We start from the raw sequence: 27089 nt of genomic DNA on the forward strand, positions 1-27089 counted from the left end.
GCGCGGTGGTGGCGGCTTTAGGGGAGGGCGTGGTGGTGGTGGCGGCTTTAGGGGAGGGCGTGGTGGTGGTGGCGGCTTTAGGGGAGGGCGTGGTGGTGGTGGCGGCTTTAGGGAGGCGCGGTGGTGGTGGCGGCTTTAGGGGAGGGCGCGGTGGTGGTGGCGGCTTTAGGGGAGGGCGTGGTGGTGGTGGCGGCTTTAGGGGAGGGCGTGGTGGTGGTGGCTTTAGGGGAGGGCGTGGTTGAGAACACCCACACGTTGAGAGGATTACATTTGCCTTGTCACTATCACCAATATCAGACAGTAGGAGTCTGTTGTGCTTAGAAGTGGCATGTGTCACTAAAAGTATATCTGGAATTGAAAAACGTTATTGTCCACACACTGTGGAGACAACAGGCTCACCTTGACTGGTTTCTTACTCCTGGCTGACCCCTCCTCATCGTCTGCCTCCTCGTGCTCTTTCACCCCCTGAGTGAGGTTGGTGTAGTTGGCCAACTTGTTGAGCAGCGAGGACACCATGGGGTTGCTGTCCATCTCTTCCTGTGAAAAATAACAAATAAAAAAACAGAACACCAAAAGTATCATAACACATCTTGGCATGCTGTCTACATAAAAGGTCAGACAAATAACCCGATAACCGGAGTGGTGGGTGAAACCATCAAGAGGAATTTCAAAATTGTACACAAATCAAAAGTAGATTGGAATAGTTTTGCTGAAGTGAATTATAGTAGAGAAGTAGAAATGGATTTCCCATTATTCATTCGGTATAAGGGATCACTAGCACAGAGAGGTCAGAGGGCAGACAAATGGCATTAGACAGTAGAAACTGGATGAGTATAAAAGAGGGAAAGCCCCTTTCTTCACTTTTAACATTGAATCCCAGGTCAAACGCCTATGTCAAAGGTCATTATTGGATGTTGACAGTTACCTCGAAGAGGGCCATGTTCTTCCCATCATATAGATTCCCTTTGTCATGGTCTGTGTTGTTAATGAAGGGACTGCTTTCCTTTGGCATGCCATCGCCTGTGGAAGCAAAAGAGACAGTTTTTGAGAAAACAAGCCTCCATTGCAGTCATTGAAGTGACTGTTCGGCTGATGGAAGTAAAATCGATGACAGAGTAGATTAAAGGTTGCAAGATCGAATCCCAAAGCTGACAAGGTAAAAATCTGTCATTCTGCCCCTGAACAGGCAGTTACCCCACTGTTCCTAGGCCGTCAATGAAAATAAGAATTTGTTCTTAACTGACTTGCCTAGTTAAATAAAAGGTCAAATTAAAAAGATTAACTGGCCGTTAACCAGAGGTGAACCTTAAAATCAGAAGAAAATATGTCAAAAGCTAAAACCAACCAGTTTGTTTAGAAGACAACAACTCAACTACTCCAACTGTCCCTTCAATGAGTTTCAGGTCATCCCCAGAGTCGTTCTCTACTGGGACATGAAGGACCATCACGGTGATGGATGTCTATACTCTGGTGGGAATTGTTCATTGATCCAGCTATTAAAACTTGCAATGGAGTAAAACACACATCCCCCTCACGTTTTGATATGGTTCAAAAACATCTCCATTGATTTACATTGGGTCGCAGGCTATAAAATAGACTAGCCTCGACTAATGCTTAAAACCCAGAAGAGAAAGTCAATCAAATACTATAACTGCCACTGCTACAGAGGGCAGTAGCGCTGGAAAGTGGAGATTATTCCTACTGAGCTACTGTAGTCTCTCATTTCAAACCTGCTGTGTTTTAGTGTTAGCGTCAGTCTGGCTAGCCGATTGTATCAACAGAGAGGAAACTACAGACCAAGACAGGGAATGAAGACTAAACAAAACAAGGGGAATTGAGTTTGTTTGGTCTGTGTTAAAAACGGCAACCCGGCTTTAAAGTCAACTTTTTTATAACGATCAAAGAAAATGTGAGGCAACTGTAGCAAATGACTCAAGCTTATGATTCTCCTCCAGTATGCAAAAAACACAGTCTGCTCAAACTAATAACACACAAAATATTGTATTTATTTTGTCTATATTGAATACATCATTTAAACATTCACAGTGTAGGTTGGAAAAGTATGTGAACCCCCTAGGCTAATGATTGGAGTCAGGAGTCAGCTACCCTGGAGTACAATCATTGAGACGAGATTGGAGATGTTGGTTAGAGCTGCCCTGGCGCATAAAAGAAAAACCTCACAAAATTTGAGTTTGCTATTCACAAGAAGCATTGCCTGATGTGAACTATGCCTCAAACAAAAGAGATCTCAGAAGACCCAAGATTAAGAATTGCTGACTTGCATAAATCTGGAAAGGGTTACCAAATTATCTCTTAAAGCCTTGATCAGTCCACAGTAAGACACATTGTCTATAAATGGAGAAAGTTCAGCACGTTTGCCAACATCTCTGTTGACGAGTCTACGATACGCAAAACACTAAACAAGAATATTCATGGGACACCACGGAAGAAGCCACTGCTGTCCAAAAAAAAACATTGCTGCACGTCTGAAGTTTGCAAAAAAGCATCTGGATGTTCCACAGCGCTACTGGAAAAATACTCTGTGGACAGATGAAACTAAAGTTGAGTTGTTTGGAAGGAACACACAACATTATGTGTGGAGAAAAAAAAAGGCACAACACACCAACGTCAAAACCTCATCTCAACTGTAAAGTATTGTGACGGGGGAGTCATGGTTTGGAGCTGCTTTTCTGCCTCAGGGCCTGGACAGCTTGCTATCATCGACGGAAAAATGAATTGCCAATTTTATCAAGACATTTTGCAGGAGAATGTAAGGCTACCTGTCCAACAATTGAAGCTCAACAGAAGTTGGGTGATGCAAGAGGACAACGACCCAAAACACAGAAGTAAAAAAAAATTATTTTTTAAATGGCTTCAGAAGAAAATACATATTCTGGAGTGTCCCAGTCAGAGTCCTGACCTCAACCTGATTGAGATGCTGTGGCGTGACCTCAAGAGAGCGGTTAACACCAGACATCCCAAGAATATGAACTGAAACAGTTTTGTAAAGAGGAATGGTTCAAAATCCTTCGTTACCGTTGCGCAGGTCTGATCCGCAACTACAGAAAATGTTTGGTTGAGTATTAAATCCAACGGTTCACATACTTTTCCCACCCCGCACTTTAAATAGTGTGTTCAATAAAGACATGAAAACTTAATTGTTGATGTGTTATTAGTTTAAGCAGACTGTGTTTGTCTGTTGTTGTGACTTAGATGAAGATCAGATAAAATGTTAAGACTAATTTATGCAGAAATCCAGGTAATTCCAAAGGGTTCACCTGCTTTTTCTTGCCACGGCACATTTGATTGGTTAATGCTAAATAACGTTTCCTCAGAAATGGTGCTTTAGTTCACTTAATATTTTTGCAATACAATGCTCTACATTGTTCACCCAGCAAAAATGAAATATCTTAAATATGCAGGCATAATTCATCCCATATCTTGAATCTAAAAAGGAGGAAGTCCTGAAAATGCTACCTTAGCTAATGATAATGCCATTTCCAGAGACTAATAGTGGAACCTTTCCTCTTGTGAGGGTTCATATCAGCACACTGGAAGGTGGCGTAGTCATGTGTCTGACCACAACATTCTAGCACCAAACTGTGAGCCGAGCCGACACTTCCTCGGCATTCTGCAAAACAAATGTTTTGAGTAAGTGGAGAAGTGGACAGCCTCTAACATATGGGGTTAAGATACCATAGGTCTACCTATAGCACTACCGAGATACAATGTGAGAGTGTCTCCTGTTTCAACACACCCGGTAACCAGAGCCTCTCCTGTTCCAACACACCCGGTAACCAGAGCGTCTCCTGTTTCCAACACACCCGGTAACCAGAGCGTCTCCTGTTTCCAACACACCCGGTAACCAGAGCGTCTCCTGTTTCCAACACACCCGGTAACCAGTGTCTCCTGTTTCCAACACACCCGGTAACCAGTGTCTCCTGTTTCCAACACACCCGGTAACCAGTGTCTCCTGTTTCCAACACACCCGGTAACCAGAGTCTCCTGTTTCAACACACCCGGTAACCAGAGTGTCTCCTATCCCCACCCATTGAAGTGATTATACGAGTCAGCCAAATCCATTCATTCATATGGATTCTGGTGGAATGTGACATTTGACCGCTGTGTAACTTTTGCTGCTTGATCCTGCTGCTGGGAATAAAAGGCTTGCAGCCGAAGCCCTGTGGTAATCGTAGAGAGAGTCAGAACGTCCTTGTGTTACACGCAGAGCAAAGAGCAGAGAGCTTATGGTGAATGAATTGATAGTGTGTGTGGGGAAGGGATAACATAAATATAGGGAATGTGAGTAAATATGTGGCGAGGCAAGGGGTAGCAACTCCACGTCTGAACCAGTACACGCTACAGGTAATCGTTGGCTTTAATGACGCTAAATCCCAACGTCATCAAATCCCCTTTGAACCAAGGTTTAATTCCTGTGTGCTGGGTCTAGTCTTAGTGCGGTGCTGAAGTAATTGCAGCATTACCATGTGTGTAAGTGGAACACAGTGTAAGGATGATCCAACAGAATTCATTGGTCCGGATTGCTTTTCAACTGGAGACAATATTTATGGCACCAATAGCAGGTAATCCTACGACCTATGGAAAGTGAAAGTACGAAATTGCATTGACCTATTGCTGAGAGACAATTACATATTTATTATTCAAGCCAATGTTTCAGGTCAACAATCCAATTCTCAGGTTTCCCCAGAGCCATAAATGTACTGCAGCTGCGATCTATGCCAATGAAGCTGCAGAATCCCTGGATCATGCCCTATCATCCGATAACACAGCAGGTGAAGAGAGCCAAAGTCTACCAAATGAGCATCAACACCTCCTCACACTGATCTCTGTCACTCACAGGATGGATCCATGTGCTAACCAGAGACATGTTGTGCAAGGAGCTGAAAAGGCCACGGGAGCATCGCTCAGATGACAATGAGATTGAACATTGGTTAGCGTGGTACTCTCTATGGGTCTGATAGTCTGTCTGGAGTTCCAGCTGACTGTCTGGAGCATCTTATCAGAAGTATAGGAGGGACAGGGTCAATGTTAGAGGAGGTTAGTGTGTCTAGCCTTGGCAGTAAATAAAAAGTGTGTGGGTGTGTATGCGCGTGTATTTGTGAGTGAACGAATGTGTGTGTATATTGCAACATGCCCGAGTGTGTGTACATGTGTGAAGGAAGGGGGGGGGGAGCACTACAGGAAAAGTCTCTGGAGACATATTGGCTAGCCGACCACGGCCAAGATGGTGACCTACTTTACAGACATGTGGGTGAGTCATTGCCGCCGTCATAGGTGCCTTTTCATCCCTTTTCAAGGTAGGCAGCTACTCCGGGCCAGACAATGGACCTCTTCAAATGAGATAACTAGCTGGAGAGAGAGAGGGTGGGTGAGAAGGCCAGAGAGAGCACGAGAGAGACAAAAACACACACCGTTCTGAAAGGGTGCGAGTCGGGAAAGAGTCCGCTGCTGATTGGGCTGACAGTCGTTATTCTCTGCAGCGACGTTGCGTGTTGCTAAACCCGATCTTGTTTTGCCTAAACCCGATCTTGTTTTGCCTGAACCCCCATCTTGTTTTGCCTAAACCCCCATCTTGTTTTGCCTAAACCCCCATCTTGTTTTGCCTAAACCCCCATCTTGTTTTGCCTAAACCCCCATCTTGTTTTGCCTAAACCCCCATCTTGTTTTGCCTCGGCCGGCTGCTCAAGAAGAATACCCAAATTCTTGTCATTCTTCCCTAAATCTGTACACAACAAACATTCACACTGACCCAGGTCAGCTCTGATAGAAGATACGGGAACCACGCGGTACCATTTTCAGTGTGTTCTCTTGGTCTCCGACTGTATAGTTTCATTGATGCTTCTCTACGTCATAGTATAAAGGTCAAAACAACCACAGACAATCGCCATGTACTAAACAAGCCGTGGGCTGTTAAATGGTTGAGTATCTTCCTCATAGTAATCTAAGATACTGACATAGAGCTCTCTCTCTCTGTGTGTGTGTGTGTGTGTGTGTGTGTCTGTGTGTGTGTGTGTGTGTGTGTACTGAGAAAGACCCAACAGTTAGGCCTATTCCAGTCAAAACTCTCATTAGTGAAGCAGACATCTTACTGATGCTGTGGATGCAGGCATACAACCAATGCTCCCTTATCTAAACTTCCATTCTAAACAGCCCCTCAGAAACCATAGGATAACCATCAGTATCAGGCAACAGCAAACCACTGTCCACAAAATAAACCAACCCAGCTTCACCCAAATCATTAGGCAGCAACAAAGGAACGTATTCCCCAGTAAGGCAACAGTGCTTTAAAGTCAAAGGTGAATTGACGCAGTTTAATTTAATTAAAATCAGATGTTATTTGTCACATGCTTTGTAAACAACAGGTGTAAAGAGTGAAATGCTAACTTAAGGTCCATTCCCAACAATACAGAGAGAACAATAATGAGAAATTATATAAAAATGACAAATAACACATGGAATAAATACAAAATGAGTAACGATAACTTGGGTACATACACATACCAGTACCGAGTCGATGTGCAGGGGTACCGGGTAACTACCAGTCATAAGTTTGGACACACCTACTCATTCCAGGGTGTTTCTTTATTTTTACTATGTTCTACATTGTAGAATAATAGTGAAGACATCAAAACTATGAACACACTATGAACACTTGGAATTCTCTCAACCAGCTTCACCTGGAATGCTTTTCCAGCATTCTTGAAAAAGTACCCACATATGCTGACCCCTTGTTGGCTGCTTTTCCTTCACTCTGCGGCCCAACTCATCCCAAACCATCTCATTTGGGTTAAGGCCGGGTGATTGTGGAGGCCAGGTCATCTGATGCAGCACTCCATCACTCTCCTTCTTGGTCAAATAGCCCTTACACAGCCTGGAGGTGTGTTGGGTCATTGTCCTGTTGAAAAACAAATGATAGTCCCACTAAGCACAAACCTGATGGCACGGCATATCACTGCAGAATGCTGTGGTAGCCATGCTGGTTAAGTGTGCCTTGAATTCTAAATAAAATCAGTGTCACCAGCAAAGCACCCCTACACCATCATACCTCCTCCTCCATGCTTCACAGTGGGAACCACACATGTGGAGATGATCTGTTCACATACTCTGTGTCTCAAAAAATACACAGTGGTTGGAACCAAAAATTTAAAAAATTGGACTCAGACCAAAGGACAGAAGGTTGCAAGTTCAAATCCCCGAGCTGACAAGGTACAAATCTGTTGTTCTGCCCCTGAACAGGCATCTTAACCCACTGTTCCTAGGCCGTCATTGAAAATAAGAATTTGTTCTTAACTGACTTGCCTGGTTAAATAAAAGGTAAAAAATAAAAATACAATTTAAAAAGTGGACACACGGAAGCCACTCCTCAGTAAGAAGCACATGACAGCCCACCTAGAGTTGGCCAAAAGGCACCTAAAGACTCTCAGACCATGAGATAAAAGATTCTCTCGTCTGATGAAACCAAGATTGAACTCTTTGGCCTGGATGCCAAGTGTCACGTCTGGAGGAAACCTGGCACCATCCCTATTGTGAAGCATGGTGGTGGCAGCGTCATTCTGTGGGGATACTTTTCAGAGGCAGGGACTGGGAGACTAGTCAGGAACGAGAGAAAGATGAACAGAGCAAAATATAGAGAGATCCTTGATGAAACCTGGTCCAGAGCGCTCAGGACCTCAGACTGGGGGAAGGTTCATGTTCCAACAGGACAACGACCCTAAACACACAGCCAAACCAACACAGGTTTGGCTTCGGAAACAAGTCTCTGAATGTCCTTGAGTGGCCCAGCCAGAGCCCTTACTTGAACCTGATCGAAAATCTCTGGAGAGACCTGAAAACAGCTGTGCAGCGACGCTCCCCATCCCACCTGACAGAGCTTGAGATGATTGGAGAAACTCCCCAAATACAGGTGTGCCAAGCTTGTAGAGTCATACCCAAGAAGACTCGAAGCTGTAATCGCTGCCACAGTTTCTTCAAAGTACTGAGTAAAAAATAAAAACCTTTTTTTTGCTTTGTCATTATGGTGTATTGTGTGTAGTTTGAGGGGAAGAACACTTTATCTGAAACATAAAATGTGGAAAAAGTCCAAGGGGTCTGAATACTTCCCAAATGCACAGTAGAGGTAAGAACAAAGTGACGAGGCAACAGGATAGATAATAAACAGTACCAGCAGCATATGTGATGAGTCAAAAACGTTAGGGCAAAAAGGGTTAATGTATACAGTTAAATAGTTAACTAATTCCTACCCGGACAAACTATTTAGCAGTCTTCTGGTTAGAAACTGTTCAGGGTCATGTTGGTTCCAGACTCAATGCATCGGTACCGCTTGCCGTACGGCAGCAGAGAGAACAGGCTATGACTGGAGTCTGAAAAAAATGTGGGTCTTCCTCTGACACCGCCTGGTATAGAGGTCCTGGATGGCAGGGAGCTTAGCCCCAGTGATGTACTGGGTCGTACGCAGTACCCTTTGTAACGCCTTGCGGTCAAATGTCATGCAGTTGCCATACCAAGTGGTGAAGTAGCCAGTCAAGATGCTCTCAATGGTGCACACAGGCAGACACACAATCCCAGTCCATCCAACTAGAGAAGTTGTACTTGGCTAATGACATCCAGGGATATAGCAGTGGCTGCCGAGGCCATTTAACTAGAGTCCCCACAACTTTCCCAAAAGTGTTGGCATCAGACTCCCAATATGAAGCATTGCCTTTATTCAACCAGGTTTGCTAAGAACACATTCTTTTTCGGAACAACGACCCGAGTGCCAGACCTGAAGGACCAGGTTCTGGAAATAACAGGCTGTTTCTTGGGTTGACTCATTGTCATGTTGCTCACTAGTCTTTCTGTTGTGCCATTGCTGAAGGATGTCTAAACCCTAACCAATGATCTATTCTGAAGTATAGTAAAACCAAAGTCTACTGTAAACAGCACACCAACAAAAAGAGGCCATAATTAAGCTCAATTTAACAAATAGTAAATGTGCAGTAATGAGTGTTTGTTTGAAGCAATGCTGTGCAAAAAATAACCCTCCAAAATGTGGTTGAGTTGGAGGCTCTGAGTAGCCAATGAGGAGCCAACAGGAAGTACCACTACAGAGATGACTCTTCTAGAGACCATAATATATATCCACAAGATCATTGCTGCAGTAAATGGTTGTAGATAAAACCAAAATTCTCTAACAGGAGACACCTATTCATAAAACATAACTTCCTGGAAGCCACTGTAGTCTCCTCATTGGAGGATTAAAGAGAAAACTGTCCAGATACACAGGGTATACCAAACATTAGGAATACCTTTCTAATATTAAGTTGCGTTGCCCTTAGATCAGCCTCAATTCGTCGGGGCATGGACTCTTACAAGGTGTCGAAAGCGTTCCACAGGGACGCCGGCCCATGTTGACTCCAATGCTTCCCATAGTTGTGTGAAGTTGGCTGGATATCCTCTGGGTGGAGGACCATGCTTGATACAGGAAACTGTTGAGCGTGAAAAACCCAGCAGCGTTGCAGTTCTTGACAAACTGGTGCTCCTGGCACCTACTACCATACCCTGTTCAAAAGGCACTTAAATGTTTTGTCTTGTCCATTCACACTTTGAATGGCACACATACACAATCCCGGTCTCAATTGTCTCAAGGCTTAAAAATCCCCTTCATCTACACTGATTGAAGTGGATTTAACAAGTGACATCAACAAGGGATCATAGCTTAAACCTGTTCAGTCTGTCATGGAAAGAGTTCTTAATGTTTTGTATACTGAGTGTATATGCCAACAAAGCAGAATCAGAATCAACTCTTTCGCACAGGCGTTTTCATGCATTATAATCCAAACAAACGATTCATATTTCCTGCAGGATTATGTTCATGTTGTGAGAACGGGTCAAATTCATTTATCCTCCATCTGTAGATGAGTGTGATTGAAGAGTAACGCGCTAGAGGAAGGCATGTCCTGTCTGTGTTGATGAATGACTGCAGGTGTCTGAGCGAGGCTCGTTCTGAACCTGACCTCTAGCAGGCACGCATGAGAAGACAATAGCCTGAGAGACAGAGAGGATGTGACATTTTCCAGAAATCATGGTTGGAGGATTCCGGATTCCCTGCTCCTTCCCTCCTGATTCCGGGAATCCTCCAACCAGGATTTCAGGAAAACCAGGGAATTATTGAAAATTCCTGGAATTTTGCAACCCTAAAGTATGTGTGACAGCACATCAGCTAGTTGTGCACTAATGGGGAAGCCAAGCATCTCAGTCTCTATGGTAATAAATGGCCACACACAGTATTTATATCCACTAAGCTCCCCTCGGTGGCAGCTGTGCACATTAAGCTCCCTAGCACTCCCAACGTTAGTCAGCCTGACCGGATCACGGTAAGAGAGAAACAGAGTGGGAGACAAAGTATTTCCTTCAGCTGGTCTTACTACAACTCAAGCCCAATAAAGACAACAAAAATCATCCCAAGTCCAGAAATCCACTTAAAATACCAAGTTTGGAAAGACGGAACAAGATTATAATAAATAAAAACGCACACTAACCTTCTACCAGTGCCTTCAGAAAATATTCACACCCCTTCACTTTTTCCAAATGTTGTGTTACAAAGTCGGATTAATTGTCATTTTTCGTCAACACAAAACACTAACGTCAAAGTATATTTTTATTTTAAGTCTTGCCATAGATTTCAGTCAAAGCTGTAACTAGTCCATTCAGGAACATTCAATGTCGTCTTGGTAAGCAACTCCAGTGTATATTTGGCCTTGTGTTTTAGGTTATTGTCCTGCTGAAAGGTGAATTTGTCTCTCAGTGTCTGTTGGAAAGCCGACTGAAACAGGACTTCTTCTAGGATTTTGCCTGTGCTTAGCTCAATTACGTTTATTTTTTATCCTAAATAACTTCCTAATCCTTGCCGATGACAAACAAACCCATAACATGATGCAGCTACTACCATGCTTGGAAATATGAAGAGTGGTACTCAGTGATGTGTTGTGTTGAATTGGCCCCAAACATAACGCTTTGTATTCAGGACAAAAAGGTAATTTCTTTGCCACATTTTTGCAGTATTACTTCAGTGCCTTATTGCAAACAGGATGCACGTTTTGGAATATTTGTATTCTGTACAGGCTTCCTTATTTTTCACTCTGTCATTTATGTCAGTATTGTGGAGTAACTACAATGTTGTTGATCGTTCCTCAGTTATTTCCTATCACAGCCATTAAACTAACTGTTTTGAAGTCACCATTGGCCTCATGGTAAAATCCCTGAGTGGTTTCCTTCCTCTCCGGCAACTGAGTTAGGAAGGACACCTGTATCGTTGTAGTGACTGGGTGATACAGCATCCAATGTGTAATTAATAACTGCACCATGCTTAAGGGGATATTCAATGTCTGATATTATTTTTACCCATCTACCAATAGGTGCCCTTCTTTGGGAGGCATTGGAAAACCTCCCTGCTCTGTGGTTGAATCGGTGTTTGAAATTCACTGCTCGACTTGAGGGACCTTACAGTTAACTGTATGTGTGGGATACAGAGATGAGGTAGTAATTTAAAAATCATGTTAAACACTATTATTGCACACAGTCCATGCAACCTGTGACTTGTAAAGGACATTTTTACTCAGGATTACCATAACAAATGAGTTGAATACCTATTGACTCAAGACATTTCGGCTTTTAATTTTTAATTCATTTTGTAAACATTTCTAAAAACATATTGTATATTGCATATTTTCCACTGTGACATTATGGGGTATTGGGTGTAGATCAGTGACACAAAAATCTTTAATTTAATTCATTTTACATTTTAAACACAACAACATTTGGAATAAGTCAACGTCACAATGGAATTGTGTTTTTAGAAATGTCCTTTGTAGCGCAGGTGGTTTGAGCTTGAAACGCCAGCGTGTTTGTGGGTTCGATTCCCGGGATCACCCATACATTAAATGTATGCACACATGACTAAGTCACTTTGGATAAAAGCGACTGCTAAATATGATATATATATATTAGTTCAGAGCTGTGCAGGATAACGAGGTAGCAGCCTGGCTCTGACTAAGAAATCCCAGGGTAGAGAGATAGAAGACTCTAGGGGGTTTGAAAACAAACCTCCAGGTGAGAGTCGCCAGGCACTTACCCCTCCGTCGCGACAGCGAGCCTTCTCCTTTCTCCATGCTAGAGTGAAGAGGGGCTGAGGCGGGGGTGGGGTGGGGGGAGGGGGTTGAGGAGGGAGACGTCCCTGTAGTGCTGCTGCTGTTAGGGAGGTCCCAAGTGCAGAGGTCAAGGAGGAGAGGCCGGGAGCTGCTAGCGTTGTGTGGCTACGGTAGAGACGCAATGTCGCCCGAGCGAGGATCAGCTCTGTGTGTGTGTGTGTGTGTGAGTGAGACACTGGCCGAAGATGGCAGCAGCCACGCATCACAGCCCCCCCCCTCCCAATCATCACCTAATCTCTCGCTCTCTCTCTCTCTATTCTCTCTCAGGGGGTAGGAGCAGTGAGAGAGGGCGGGAGAAAGTGAGAGGAGAGAGGATGAGTGAGAGACACAAGTAGGAGGAGAGGGAGAGACAAGTAGGAGGAGAGAGATGTACAGCTGATCCTCTACCTGTGAGCATCCAGCACTCCATTACATCCCAAGCCTCTGAACAGAGCGAATGTAGCTCTACATCAGAGGAAACACAAAGGATTTACAACACACACATACACTAGACTGTACAACACAATACAGTGCAGTACAGACACTCTCCTCAAAACACATTCTGTCCTAAATGGATGCAACCACAGGGTGATCAAATTAAGATCCTACAGGTATATGTGCCCTTCTTTGCCAGGCATTGGAAAACCTCCCTAGTCTTTGTGATTGAATACTTACTGACAAGCCATTTCAGTTTAATTTATTTTTATTCATTTGCACAACTAAAAAAAAATGTACATATTTTCACTTAGACATTATGGGGTATTGTGTGTAGGCTAGTGACAAAAAATGTCAATGTAATCCATTTTAAATTCAGGCTGTAAAAACAAAATAGGGACAATGACAAGGGGTGTGAATACTTTCTGAAGGCACCGTTATAAAGTATATAATCTATAATGGACGTGACTGATGCATTATGGGATATCAGTTTAATTTCTTTGACATTCAGAGGCTGAGCTACAACGTGTAGCTGAGACAAAATATTTGACTTTGCTTAGGAAGTAATCTAATTATGTTACTATCAATTGATTAAGCTATTCACTTTCTGTATAAAAGAAGATGTTTATTAAACCCCAGACAGCTTTTGTGTTGAGTTAAGCCACAGAAGAAGTGTAGCCAGCAGTTAAAGCTTACATTTTTCTGCATCGGTAGGACTACTCTCCCTGGGGTGGAACAGCAGACCTACATTTAAAAGGACCACGCTCAGATTCCTAATGACGTCTCAGATTGTATTATTTGCAAACAGGGACAGTTTCGTTGCAAACAAGACACACTGATTTGGCGATGGATAAATACGATAAGAAGCACACATAGACCTCTCTCTCCGTCCATTCTTAGCCTGTACATTTCGGTAATTTGAGTGGTATTAAAAAAAAAATTTTTAAAGATTCTGCTGAAATACAATTATAGTAAAAGCGTTGCATGAATCTATGAAGGAGATCTTTCAATCCGTACTGTTGTCCACGGTGGTCTGTGAACCCACAACCTTGTGACCTGCAGCCCTGTGCGCCATCAGCATTTCTGCGTAGCCATGTAACACTTACAGGACGAAGACATTTCAAAACTGCCTTAGAGTTTCAGGTCTGTCCAAGAAGTGACGGTAAACTGGCAAGTTCTCTGCTATCCATTTTATGTTGAAATGATCAGCTTGGGTGTAAGGGAGGGTCACTTGTTTTATTTAAAGCGTTCAGGGGTGGGTTTAGGTCAAATATATTTTACTGAAAGGAGTGCCATCCATTTTAATTTCAGGAGGTCCGATTTTCTCCAAGTAAACCTTATTATAAATAACGTTCACTCTCTAAGGCCTTTTTCATCTGACAAGCACAATGGCAGTCAATGTGAGTGATGTGAGAGCCCAGAGCTCCTAGAAAGTGTTTTGACAAATCTGGTTTAAGATTTAGAATCAAAATGGGTGCTGCGATGCCAACATGGTGGACTGACTTGCCAAGCTTTGTACCTATGTCCAGGTATAGAGAGAGAAAGCATGGTGACTGGAAAAAGGCCCATGTCCACTGCCCATTCATTTATTTTACATTTATTTCACCTTTATTTAACCAGGTAGGCCAGTTGAGAACAAGTTCTCATTTACAACTGCGACCGGGCCAAGATAAAGCAAAGCAGTTCGACATATACAACAACACAGAGTTACATGGAATAAACAAACACACAATCAATAATACAGTAAAAAAATCTATATACAGTGTGTGCAAATGAGGTGAGATAAGGGAGGTTAGGCAATAAATAGGCCATGGTGGCGAAGTAATTACAATATAGCAATTAAACACTGGGATGGTAGAATTGCAGAAGATGAAATGTGCAAGTTGAGATACTGGGGTGCAAAGGAGCAAGATAAATAAATACAGTATGGGGATGAGGTAGTTGGATGGGCTATTTACAGATGGGCTATGTACAGGTGCAGTGATCTGTGACCTGCTCTAACAGCTGGTGCTTAAAGCTAGTGAGGGAGGTAAGAGTCTCCAGCTTTAGTGATTTTTTGAAGTTCGTTCCAGTCATTGGCAGCAGAAAACTGGAAGGAAAGGCGGCCAAAGGAAGAATTGGCTTTGGGGGTGACCAGTGAGATATATTGTCTCCCTAAGACCATGTGAACTAGGGCAGTAAATCACTTATCCAAATCCTGCCCCTTTTATAAAACACACCGCAGAACTCTGTCCTCTGGTAGGACAGGCAATGGCCTATGGTGGTCGCTGGTCAGAGACTAACGTCCCCGTCTTGCCAATGCCATCCAGTCACTGGGATAAATGTTACAACATCTTAATGTCCTAGGGCTGTCCGGACAAAAACAAAAACAATCATTGCCGACAACCAATTGGTCGAAATTTTGAAACTTATTTTTGAATAAAATCAACTACATACACTACCGGTCAAAAGTTTTAGAACACCTACTCATTAGTTTTGATGTCTTCACTATTATTCTACAATGTAGGAAATAGTAAATATAATATAAAAACCCTTGAATGAGTAGGTGTTGTAAAACTTCTGACCGGTAGTGTATGCACTGAGCTTATCTGATGCTTTAAAAAGCACACTATTTGATTAAATCATTAAGACACACAAATGACTCAGGAAAGAGCCCGATGGTAAACGCTGTGTAAAAAAAAAACAGAAAAATGATGGCGAGTGCCTATGTGACTGGCGCATGCTGTCTCGCTCTCACCCCTACTGCAGTGACAAGGCTATATGGATGATTTATAAAGCCAGGCACATTTAACAGTTAGGCTATTGATTAGACTTAATTGAGTTGGTGTTTCCTCTCTCCTCAATATTCTTAGACAATTAGGCAAGTCAAGGGCTGTTTAATCATCTCTGCTTCTGCCTAGTGGTTAGAGTGTAGATGTGGCAGGGTAGCCTAGTGGTTAGAGTGTAGAGGTGGCAGGGTAGCCTAGTGGTTAGAGTGTAGAGGTGGCAGGGTAGCCTAGTGGTTAGAGTGTAGAGGTGGCAGGGTAGCCTAGTGGTTAGAGTGTAGAGGTGGCAGGGTAGCCTAGTGGTTAGAGTGTAGAGGTGGCAGGGTAGCCTAGTGGTTAGAGTGTAGAGGTGGCAGGGTAGCCTAGTGGTTAGAGTGTAGAGGTGGCAGGTAGCCTAGTGGTTAGAGTGTAGAGGTGGCAGGGTAGCCTAGTGGTTAGAGTGTAGAGGTGGCAGGGTAGCCTAGTGGTTAGAGTGTAGAGGTGGCAGGGTAGCCTAGTGGTTAGAGTGTAGCGGTGGCAGGGTAGCCTAGTGGTTAGAGTGTAGAGGTGGCAGGGTAGCCTAGTGGTTAGAGTGTAGAGGTGGCAGGGTAGCCTAGTGGTTAGAGTGTGGAGTTGGCAGGGTAGCCTAGTGGTTAGAGTGTAGAGGTGGCAGGTAGCCTAGTGGTTAGAGTGTAGAGGTGGCAGGGTAGCCTAGTGGTTAGAGTGTAGAGGTGGCAGGTAGCCTAGTGGTTAGAGTGTAGAGGTGGCAGGGTAGCCTAGTGGTTAGAGTGTAGAGGTGGCAGGGTAGCCTAGTGGTTAGAGTGTGGAGGTGGCAGGTAGCCTAGTGGTTAGAGCGTTGGATTTGTAACCGAAAGGTTTGCATGATCGAATCCACGAGCTGACAAGGTAAAAATCTGTCGTTCTGCCCCTGAACAAGGAAGTTAACCCACTGTTCCTAGGCCGTCATTGTTAATAAGAATTTGTTCTAAACTGACTTGCCTAGGTAAAGGTAAAATACATTCTAAAAAATGTTCTTAATCGCAATATGCTGGTTAACTTTGCTATTATGCACATAGCAACATGGGCAAAATTGCCAATTCCACAGCACACTTATGCTTCAGAACCGCGGACAGCGACCGTATCCAACGCAGGAGAAAGCACATTTGTTATAAAATATATTTATTAGTGCTGCACCATGATTTTTTACACAATATAACTGATAAGGGAATTTATATGCTTAAGGTAATGACTAAACAATTCCACCCTGAAACGTAATTATGACATTATGTAACAGATATAATGAATAATTAAACAAACTTAACTATTAGTAATCATTCGATTCTTTAACATGTATAATGAATTAAAATGGTAAACTTCAGTCTAATAAGGTTTGGACAGGACAAGTAGAAATGTGTGTGTGTGACTAAGAAGATACCGAGAACAATTAAACTGTGTGTGACCTGACCTGTCTAGAACTCAAGAACAGGGAGTCCTTTTCAAGGTTCCTCTAATCTCGGGGGAATGGAACTGTTGTCTGAGTAGTGATAAACAGTGGTGAGAACTATGGAGAAGGATACAACCCACCTACTGTTCGTGTGTATGTATGTGTGTAGGCTATCTACTGTTTGTGTGGAGGTATGTGCGTAAGTAGGGAGTGAGTTATAAAATGGATGTCTTTGTATTGTGGACTTTAGAACGTTCTCGTGAATAAATTGTACGAACCTTTTGCATAAGCAGAGTCTTTGCCTAATTATTATTAAACCCAGGGTCTTACAAACCTCTGGGATTGGTCAAAGCTTATTGATCGTTAGTTATTATCAATGGGATTGAAAATTCTTGTGACAATAACCATATAAAATTTCAGTATCACGTCTTAGAGTGATGGACTGTACCATCCCGTGGCCTCTAATGGATTAGACCATTGAGACAGGTGAGAATCAGACAAGTGTCTTGTGCACCATAAAAAAAAGTGACTGCGCGACTAAAGAAATCAACAACCTATCAACAAAAACAATCAACTAGTAAACTAAAAATGGGGTCAGCCCTTTACAATGAAGGCCTGGGAACCGGGGCAGAATGACAGATTTTTACATTGTCAGCTCGGTGATTCGATCAAGCAACCTTTCAGTTACTGGCCCAACGCTCTAACCACTAGGCTGCCTGCCGCCCCAAAATCCCCTCTAAAAGTGACCTTTGATAAACTAGCTACATTTTGTCATTGGAGCAAAGCTGAGGAGAGTTTGATTGCCAGCCTTAAGCATAGGTTGTGTTGCATTCTGATTAAAATTTACAGCCAAGTCCTAAGAGAGTCTAAAGAGGGATACAGTCCAGTCTCTAAACGGATACTATGGTGACTAGAGAGGATGGGAGCTAGGCTCACTGAGGCTCAATCAGGTCTATGGTGACTAGAGGGGATGGGAGCTAGGCTCACTGAGGCTCAATCAGGTTTGTTGTAGTCCGTGTAGCCATAAGCTTTTAAGACCTTCACGTAAACATCACCGTTGTCCATTAGGTAACAGGGTGGATGGGGGAGGTGAGTGAGTGAGGTGAGTGAGGTGAGTGAGGTGAGTGAGGTGAGTGAGAGAGAGAGAAACAGCAGCTTCTACTATAAAGTAGCTACATAGGCTACTGCATCATCCCACAACTCTTGTTCGTAACGTTAACATGGTGATGTACCTGAATGGATCCTAGGCAGTAGGAGTTGTCTCAAGGCGGTTTTATTAGTCTGTCTGTTTTCGAACCTCTCTGTCAGAGAGAGATTTTCATTTAACCAGAACATTTTCAACCGACTGTACCAATCACCACAAGTCAGGTAGAATAGAAATCACTCTTCTGATCAGCCCCAATTCTGGCAAAGAGGAGAATGTCTATTGGTTTGTTTGGCCTAATGGTCCGCTCTTCTCTGCTCACATACGGTGCATTTGGAAATAATTCAGACCCCTTCACCTTTTCCACATTTACAACCTTATTCTAGAATGGACTCAATATTTGTTTTTCCCTCATTAACCTACACACAATACCACATAATTACAATGTTTGCAAAGTTATAAAAAAGCTGAAATATGACATTTACATAAGTATTCAGACCCTTTACTCAGTACTTTGTTGAAGCCCCTTTGGCAGCGATTACAGCCTCGAGACTTTTCGGGTATGACGCTACAAGCTTTCACTGTAGGTAACTCTGGCCCACACTGTTGCTATAGTTTCCTCTTAGAGAAGAACACATCGTACAGAACATTGCAGGATTTTATTTTCATTTGTTAAATTAAAAATACTGTTTTATTAATTCATGTCATCTACAAGACCCTGCTAGGTAAAGTCCCCCCTTATCTCAGCTCGCTGGTCACCATAGCATCTCCCACCTGTAGCACACGCTCCAGCAGGTATATCTCTCTAGTCACCCCGAAAACCAATTCTTTCTTTGGCCGCCTCTCCTTCCAGTTCTCTGCTGCCAATGACTGGAACGAACTACAAAAATCTCTGAAACTGGAAACACTTATCTCCCTCACTAGCTTTAAGCACCAACTGTCAGAGCAGCTCACAGATTACTGCACCTGTACATAGCCCACCTATAATTTAGCCCAAACAACTACCACTTTTCCAACTGTATTTTATTTATTTATTTATTTTGCTCCTTTGCACCCCATTATTTTTATTTCTACTTTGCACATTCTTCCCATTGCAAAACTACCATTCCAGTGTTTTACTTGCTATATTGTATTTACTTTGCCACCATGGCCTGTTTTTGCCTTTACTTCCCTTCTCACCTCATTTGCTCACATTGTATATAGACTTGTTTATACTGTATGTTTGTTTTACTCCATGTGTAACTCTGTGTCGTTGTATCTGTCGAACTGCTTTGCTTTATCTTGGCCAGGTCGCAATTGTAAATGAGAACTTGTTCTCAACTTGCCTACCTGGTTAAATAAAGGTAAATAAATAAATGTCACAAGAGATGTTATCGTTCGTCACACACTGTACTTACATATCTCACACACATTCACAGGAATAAAAAGTTTTTTTTTAAATCAATAAAGTGGTCCAACTTTACCAACATTCTTTTAAGTCATGGCTGACTAGGAAAACATAAGACAGAAAGGAATGGCTGCAACCTCAACTGACCTTTAAGGCTCTATTTTAACAAACCTAACGCACCGCAAAATCTAAGGGCTGGCGGTAGTGCTAAAGGGTCAGGTGTGTCAGAAATATTTGTGCTATTTTCACATCCAGATTTGTGGGCGCAGTAGCTGGCAGTGGCACGGAAGGGCTGGGTTTTGATGAATAAACAGGTTGAAGGTGTGTCAACGCTCCACTGGCCAATCAGAATGTGCTCCATTGCTAAAATATGTGGTTGCTTCAAGCTGTGTATTTATGGTATTTTATGTATTGCGTTGTCATCAACTCCAATTCGAATCTTAGTCCGTTAAAGCCTAGTTCGTTAAATAGCTGAGTTCACGGTCTGCCTTTCACAACCACACCACACAGGTTGACAGGACTGGTCCCCCTTTCAATTGATGGTTAAAAGAACCTTAAGTTGTTTCTCTCAATTATACAATCAGCCCCCCTGACAAACAGTCACTGAAGGACTCTCTCCCTCACAAACAACACATTGATTGAGCTAGTGTTGAGCTAGTGTTATGTATCTACCTGCATGTGATTGCACATGTAGCCCCATATTTGCTAAACTGTGTGTTGAACATGTTCCTAGTCCCATTGTTCTAGTTGCATTGCTTCAATATGGAAATACGTTGGTAAACATAGGCTATAGCATTCACCACTGATATAGGGACTAGGCCGACTGTAAATTACAGTCAGTACATGGACATGCCAAACATAGTCAATAAGCAAGATTAAATTCACTAGGCTATTGATAAGGCCTAAAAAGACACTGTATAATTCAAATCAATTCGGAATAAAAATGAAACAACTTGTTTTAAATTAGGCTAAACAAACAAAATAAAGACTTCAATGTCTAAATACAATTACAGGCAATTTAGACTATGGCGGGTTTTACGCACATCCAAACTTTGCACAGGAGTCCACTCTCCATTACACTCATATTAATTGAATATGATCTCTATGGTTATACTCTCTATGGTTCCAAATGTAATATTTTATAAACATCATGGAACCATCTTACAGACCATAGTTGCCCTTCTCCAGAAATAGCAGATTAAATTGCATTGCATCTGAGCCATGCACAGTCTAAACTCAGTGAGTTGAATATTTCTAACAAGTTTGTCATTTAATCAAAGTAAAACTTAAAAACAAATCTTTTTTTTTTTTTTTTTAAAACAACATTTTGAAATAGTATTGGATCAGAAGCACGGATTCATAAATCTCATATCTCCTTCCATAAACATAAGGCAATGTGTGCACACGGAGACCTAAGAGCTTTTCGGCAGGAGGCATGGATGTTTGTCCTAGCCATTGAAAATATTTAATAAAACTATTATATGGTAATCCTACAATAGGCCTAGTTTTAACAAACATGTAGCCAATCTAATTTTTATTGGCTTCAACATGAAAATATATCTACACACATTGCATTCGCATTTTAAAAATGCACTGCATTTGAGAAATTAGGTCCAACAGATGAATGAAAAACAATAAGCAGTCTATTGTTATAACTTGATGTTCCTAAACAGACTTCCCCACAGTCACTAAAACCTTTCATTCAATGGGCATCGCACATAAGCCTAATGAGCCCACACGAGTTGCATGGACAAAAATAATATGGAATGTCTGTTGACTGTTTGGCTGCTCGTAATATTTGAATAAAGTATTGGTTATAGGCTACCGTTTAGTAACAGTAACACTGATTACTGTTCGCCTCCTCCGGTAAAAATGTAAGCCATAACCAAGACCTTAGTGGGGGGTAGGTGATAGTGGGGTGGGGGGTAGGTGATAGTGGGGGGGTGTTAGGTGATAGTAGTGGGGGGTGTTAGGTGATAGTAGTGGGGGTGTTAGGTGATAGTAGTGGGGGGTGTTAGGTGATAGTAGTAGGGGTAGGTGATAGTGGGTGGGGGGGTGGTAGGTGATAGTGAGTGGGGGTGGTAGGTGATAGTGAGTGGGGGTGGTAGGTGATAGTAGTGGGGGGTGGTAGGTGATAGTAGTGGGGGTGTTAGGTGATAGTAGTGGGGGTGTTAGGTGATAGTAGTGGGGGGTAGGTGATAGTGGGTGGGGGGTGGTAGGTGATAGTGAGTGGGGGGTGGTAGGTGATAGTGAGTGGGGGGTGGTAGGTGATAGTGAGTGGGGGGTGGTAGGTGATAGTGAGTGGGGGTGGTAGGTGATAGTGAGTGGGGGGTGGTAGGTGATAGTAGTGGGGGTTTTAGGTGATAGTGGGTGGGGGGTTAGGTGATAGTAGTGGGTGGGGTTTTAGGTGATAGTGGGTGGAGGGGTTAGGTGATAGTAGTGGGGTGTTAGGTGATAGTAGTGGGGGTGTTAGGTGATAGTGGGTGGGGTAGGTGATAGTGGTTGGGGGGTAGGTGATAGTGGGGGGTTAGGTGATCGTAGTGGGGGGTGTTAGGCGATAGTGGGTGGGGGTGTTAGGCGATAGTAGTGAAGTGTTAGGCGATAGTAGTAGAAGTGTTAGGCGATAGTAGTAGAAGTGTTAGGCGATAGTAGTGGAAGTGTTAGGCGATAGTAGTGGGGGTGTTAGGCGATAGTAGTGGGGGGTGTTAGGCGATAGTAGTGGGGAGGGTAGGTGATAGTAGTGGGGGGTAGGTGATAGTAGTGGGGGGTAGGTGATAGTAGTGGGGGGTAGGTGATAGTGGGTGGGGGTGTTAGGTGATAGTGGGTGGGGGGTGTTAGGTGATAGTGGGTGGGGGTAGGTGATAGTGGGTGGGGGGTAGGTGATAGTGGGTGGGGGGTAGGTGATAGTGGGTGGGGGTAGGTGATAGTGGGTGGGGGTAGGTGATAGTGGGTGGGGGTAGGTGATAGTGGGTGGGGGGTAGGTGATAGTGGGGGGTAGGTGATAGTAGTGGGGGGTTTAGGTGATAGTGGGTGGGGGTTAGGTGATAGTAGTGGGGGTTAGGTGATAGTGGGTGGGGGGTAGGTGATAGTGGGTGGGGGTAGGTGATAGTGGGGTGTTAGGGGATAGTAGTGGGGGGTAGGTGATAGTGGGTGGGGGGTAGGTGATAGTGGGTAGGGGTGTTACATTATTCATCTCATATGCATACGTAGATACTGTACTCTATATCATCGACTGCATCCTTATGTAATACATGTATCACTAGCCACTTTAACTATGCCACTTGGTTTACATACTCATCTCATATGTATATACTGTACTCGATATCATCTACTGTATCTTGCCTATGCTGCTCTGTACCATCACTCATTCATATATCCTTATGTACATATTCTTTATCCCCTTACACTGTGTATAAGACAGTAGTTTTTTGGAATTGTTAGTTAGATTACTTGTTCGTTATTACTGCATTGTCAGAACTAGAAGCACAAGCATTTCGCTACACTCGCATTAACATCTGCTAACCATGTGTATGTGACAAATAAAATTTGATTTGATTTGTTAGGTGATAGTAGTGGGTGGGGGGTGTTAGGTGATAGTAGTGGGGGGTAGATGATAGTGGGTAGAAGTGTTAGGGGATAGTAGTAGGTAGGGGTGTTAGGGATAGTAGTAGGTAGAAGTGTTAGGGGATAGTAGTAGGTAGAAAGTGTTAGGTGATAGTAGTAGGGGTGTTAGGTGATAGTAGTGGGGGGTGTTAGGTGATAGTGGGTGGGGGGGTGTTAGGTGATAGTAGTGGGGGTGTTAGGTGATAGTAGTGGGGGTGTTAGGTGATAGTAGTGGGGGGTAGGTGATAGTGGGTGGGGGGGTGATAGTGGGTAGAAAGTGTTAGGTGATAGTAGTGGGGGTAGGTGATAGTGGGGGGTAGGTGATAGTGGGGGGTAGGTGATAGTGGGTGGGGGTGTTAGGTGATAGTAGTGGGGGGTGTTAGGTGATAGTAGTGGGGGTAGGTGATAGTGGGTAGAAGTGTGTTAGGTGATAGTAGTGGGGGTGTTAGGTGATAGTAGTGGGGGTAGGTGATAGTGGGGTGTTAGGTGATAGTGGGGGGTGATAGTGGGTGGGGGGTAGGTGATAGTGGGTGGGGGTGTTAGGTGATAGTAGTGGGGGGTGTTAGGTGATAGTGGGTGTTAGGTGATAGTAGTGGGGGGTGTTAGGTGATAGTGGGGGGTTGTTAGGTGATAGTGGGGGGTAGGTGATAGTAGTGGGGGGTGTTAGGTGATAGTGGGGGGTAGAGTGATAGTAGTGGGGGGTAGGTGATAGTAGTAGAAGTAGGTGATAGTGGGTAGAGGTGTTAGGTGAGTAGTAGGGGGGTAGGTGATAGTGGGTGGGGGGTGTTAGGTGATAGTAGTGGGGAGGTAGGTGATAGTAGTAGGGGTGTTAGGTGATAGTGGGGAGGTGTTAGGTGATAGTAGAGGTGTTAGGTGATAGTAGAAGTGTTAGGTGATAGTAGAAGTGTTAGGTGATAGTAGGGGTGTTAGGTGATAGTGAGGGGGTGTTGTTAGGTGATAGTAGGGGTGTTAGGTGATAGTGGGGGGTAGGTGATAGTAGTGGGGGGTAGGTGATAGTGGGTGGGGGGTAGGTGATAGTAGTGGGGGGTAGGTGATAGTGGGTGGGGGTAGGTGATAGTAGTGGGGGTAGGTGATAGTGGGTGGGGGTGTTAGGTGATAGTAGTGGGGGGTAGGTGATAGTGGGGTGTTAGGTGATAGTGGGGGTGATAGTGGGTGGGGGGGTAGGTGATAGTGGGTGGGGGTGTTAGGTGATAGTAGTGGGGGTAGGTGATAGTGGGGTGTTAGGTGATAGTGGGGTGTTAGGTGATAGTGGGGGTGATAGTGGGTGGGGGTAGGTGATAGTGGGTGGGGGGTGTTAGGTGATAGTAGTGGGGGTAGGTGATAGTGGGGTGTTAGGTGATAGTGGGGTGTTAGGTGATAGTGGGGGGTGATAGTGGGTGGGGGGGTAGGTGATAGTGGGTGGGGGTGTTAGGTGATAGTGGGTGGGGGTTTAGGTGATAGTAGTGGGGGGTAGGTGATAGTAGTGGGGGTAGGTGATAGTAGTGGGGGGTAGGTGATAGTGGGTGGGGGTGTTAGGTGATAGTGGGTGGGGGTGTTAGGTGATAGTGGGTGGGGGGTAGGTGATAGTGGGTGGGGGGTAGGTGATAGTGGGTGGGGGGTAGGTGATAGTGGGTGGGGGTAGGTGATAGTGGGTGGGGGGTAGGTGATATGGGTGGGTATAAGGGGTAGGTGATAGTGGGTGGGGGGTAGGTGATAGTGGGTGTCAGGGGTAGGTGATAGTGGGGGGGTAGGTGATAGTGGGTGGGGGTAGGTGATAGTGGGGGTAGGTGATAGTAGTGGGGGTTTAGGTGATAGTGGGTGGGGGGTTAGGTGATAGTAGTGGGGGTTAGGTGATAGTGGGTGGGGGTAGGTGATAGTGGGGTGTTAGGGGATAGTAGTGGGGGTAGGTGATAGTGGGTGGGGGTAGGTGATAGTGGGTAGGGGTGTTACATTATTCATCTCATATGCATACGTAGATACTGTACTCTATATCATCGACTGCATCCTTATGTAATACATGTATCACTAGCCACTTTAACTATGCCACTTGGTTTACATACTCATCTCATATGTATATACTGTACTCGATATCATCTACTGTATCTTGCCTATGCTGCTCTGTACCATCACTCATTCATATATCCTTATGTACATATTCTTTATCCCCTTACACTGTGTATAAGACAGTAGTTTTTGGAATTGTTAGTTAGATTACTTGTTCGTTATTACTGCATTGTCAGAACTAGAAGCACAAGCATTTCGCTACACTCGCATTAACATCTGCTAACCATGTGTATGTGACAAATAAAATTTGATTTGATTTGTTAGGTGATAGTAGTGGGTGGGGAAGTGTTAGGTGATAGTAGTAGAGGGGGGTAGATGATAGGTAAGTGTTAGGGGATAGTAGTAGGTAGGGGGGTGTTAGATAGTAGTAAGGTAGAAGTGTTAGAGATATAGTAGTAGGTAGAGGTGTTAGGTGATAGTAGTAGAAGTGTTAGGTGATAGTAGTGAAGTGTTAGGTGATAGTAGGTAGAAGTGTTAGGTGATAGTAGTGGGAAGTGTTAGGTGATAGTAGTGGGGTGTTAGGTGATAGTAGTGGGGGTAGGTGATAGTGGGTGGGGGTGATAGTGGGTGGGGGGTGTTAGGTGATAGTAGTGGGGGTAGGTGATAGTGGGGGTAGGTGATAGTAGGGGGTAGGTGATAGTGGGTGGGGGTGTTAGGTGATAGTAGTAGAAGTGTTAGGTGATAGTAGTGGGGGTAGGTGATAGTGGGTGGGGAAGTGTGTTAGGTGATAGTAGTAGGGGGTGTTAGGTGATAGTAGTGGGGGGTAGGTGATAGTGGGGTGTTAGGTGATAGTGGGGTGATAGTGGGTGGGGGTAGGTGATAGTGGGTGGGGGGTGTTAGGTGATAGTAGTGGGGGTGTTAGGTGATAGTGGGTGTTAGGTGATAGTAGTAGAAGTGTTAGGTGATAGTGGGGGTTGTTAGGTGATAGTAGAGGTAGGTGATAGTAGTAGAGGTGTTAGGTGATAGTGGGGGGTAGGTGATAGTAGTGGGGGTAGGTGATAGTAGTGGGGTAGGTGATAGTGGGTAGGGTGTTAGGTGATAGTAGTGGGGGTAGGTGATAGTAGGTGGGGGTGTTAGAGTGATAGTAGTAGGGGTAGGTGATAGTAGTAAGTGTTAAGTGATAGTAGAAGTGTTAGGTGATAGTAGAAGTGTTAGTGATAGTAGAAGTGTTAGGTGATAGTGGGGGTGTTAGGTGATAGTAAGGTGTTAAGTAATAGTAAGTATTGTTAGGTAATAGAAAGTATTAGGTGATAGTAAGTGTTAGGTGATAGTAAAGTATTAGGTGATAGTAGAGGTAGGTAGGTGATAGTAGAGGTAGGTGATAGTGGGTGGGGTAGGTGATAGTAGGGGGTAGGTGATAGTGGGTGGGGGTAGGTGATAGTAGTGGGGGGTAGGTGATAGTGGGTGGGGAAAGTGTTAGGTGATAGTAGTAGGGGAGGTAGGTGATAGTGGGGTGTTAGGTGATAGTGGGGGTGATAGTGGGTGGGGGGTAGGTGATAGTGGGTGGGGGTGTTAGGTGATAGTAGTGGGGTAGGTGATAGTGGGGTGTTAGGTGAGGTGGGGTGTTAGGTGATAGTGGGGGTGATAGTTAGGTGATAGTAGTGGGGGTGTTAGGTGATAGTAGTAGTAGGTGATAGTGGGGTGTTAGGTGATAGTGGGGTGTTAGGTGATAGTGGGGGGGTGATAGTGGGTGGGGGTAGGTGATAGTGGGTGGGGTGTTAGGTGATAGTAGGGGGGTAGGTGATAGTGGGGTGTTAGGTGATAGTGGGGTGTTAGGTGATAGTGGGGGGTGATAGTGGGTGGGGGGGTAGGTGATAGTGGGTAGGGAGGTGTTAGGTGATAGTGGGTGGGGGGTTTAGGTGATAGTAGTGGGGGTAGGTGATAGTAGTGGGGGGTAGGTGATAGTAGTGGGGGTAGGTGATAGTGGGTGGGGGTGTTAGGTGATAGTGGGTGGGGGTGTTAGGTGATAGTGGGTGGGGGGGTAGGTGATAGTGGGTGGGGGGGTAGGTGATAGTGGGTGGGGGGTAGGTGATAGTGGGTGGGGGGGTAGGTGATAGTGGGTGGGGGGTAGGTGATAGTGGGT

The 27089-nt window shown here is 44.2% G+C and overlaps 1 protein-coding gene across 6 annotated transcripts in view; it reads right to left on the reverse strand.

Annotated features, from left to right (window-relative positions):
- The window catches only part of LOC112215286 (solute carrier family 12 member 7-like), a 126995-nt gene that overhangs the window by 62808 nt on the left and 37098 nt on the right, over positions 1-27089 (reverse strand). For 5 of the 6 annotated variants that reach the window (XM_042298737.1, XM_042298736.1, XM_042298739.1 and 2 more), the window contains exons 2-3: positions 926-1020; positions 400-537 (exon numbers count right to left, since the gene is read on the reverse strand). In XM_042298737.1, coding sequence (XP_042154671.1) covers positions 400-537; positions 926-1020 — 233 coding nt within the window. Of the gene's footprint in view, positions 1-399; positions 538-925; positions 1021-12130; positions 12361-27089 lie in introns of those variants that run through there. The other variant, XM_042298740.1, reaches the window with a different exon arrangement.

This window comes from Oncorhynchus tshawytscha, linkage group LG16 (genome assembly GCF_018296145.1).
Source record: "Oncorhynchus tshawytscha isolate Ot180627B linkage group LG16, Otsh_v2.0, whole genome shotgun sequence".
NCBI lineage: Eukaryota > Metazoa > Chordata > Actinopteri > Salmoniformes > Salmonidae > Oncorhynchus > Oncorhynchus tshawytscha.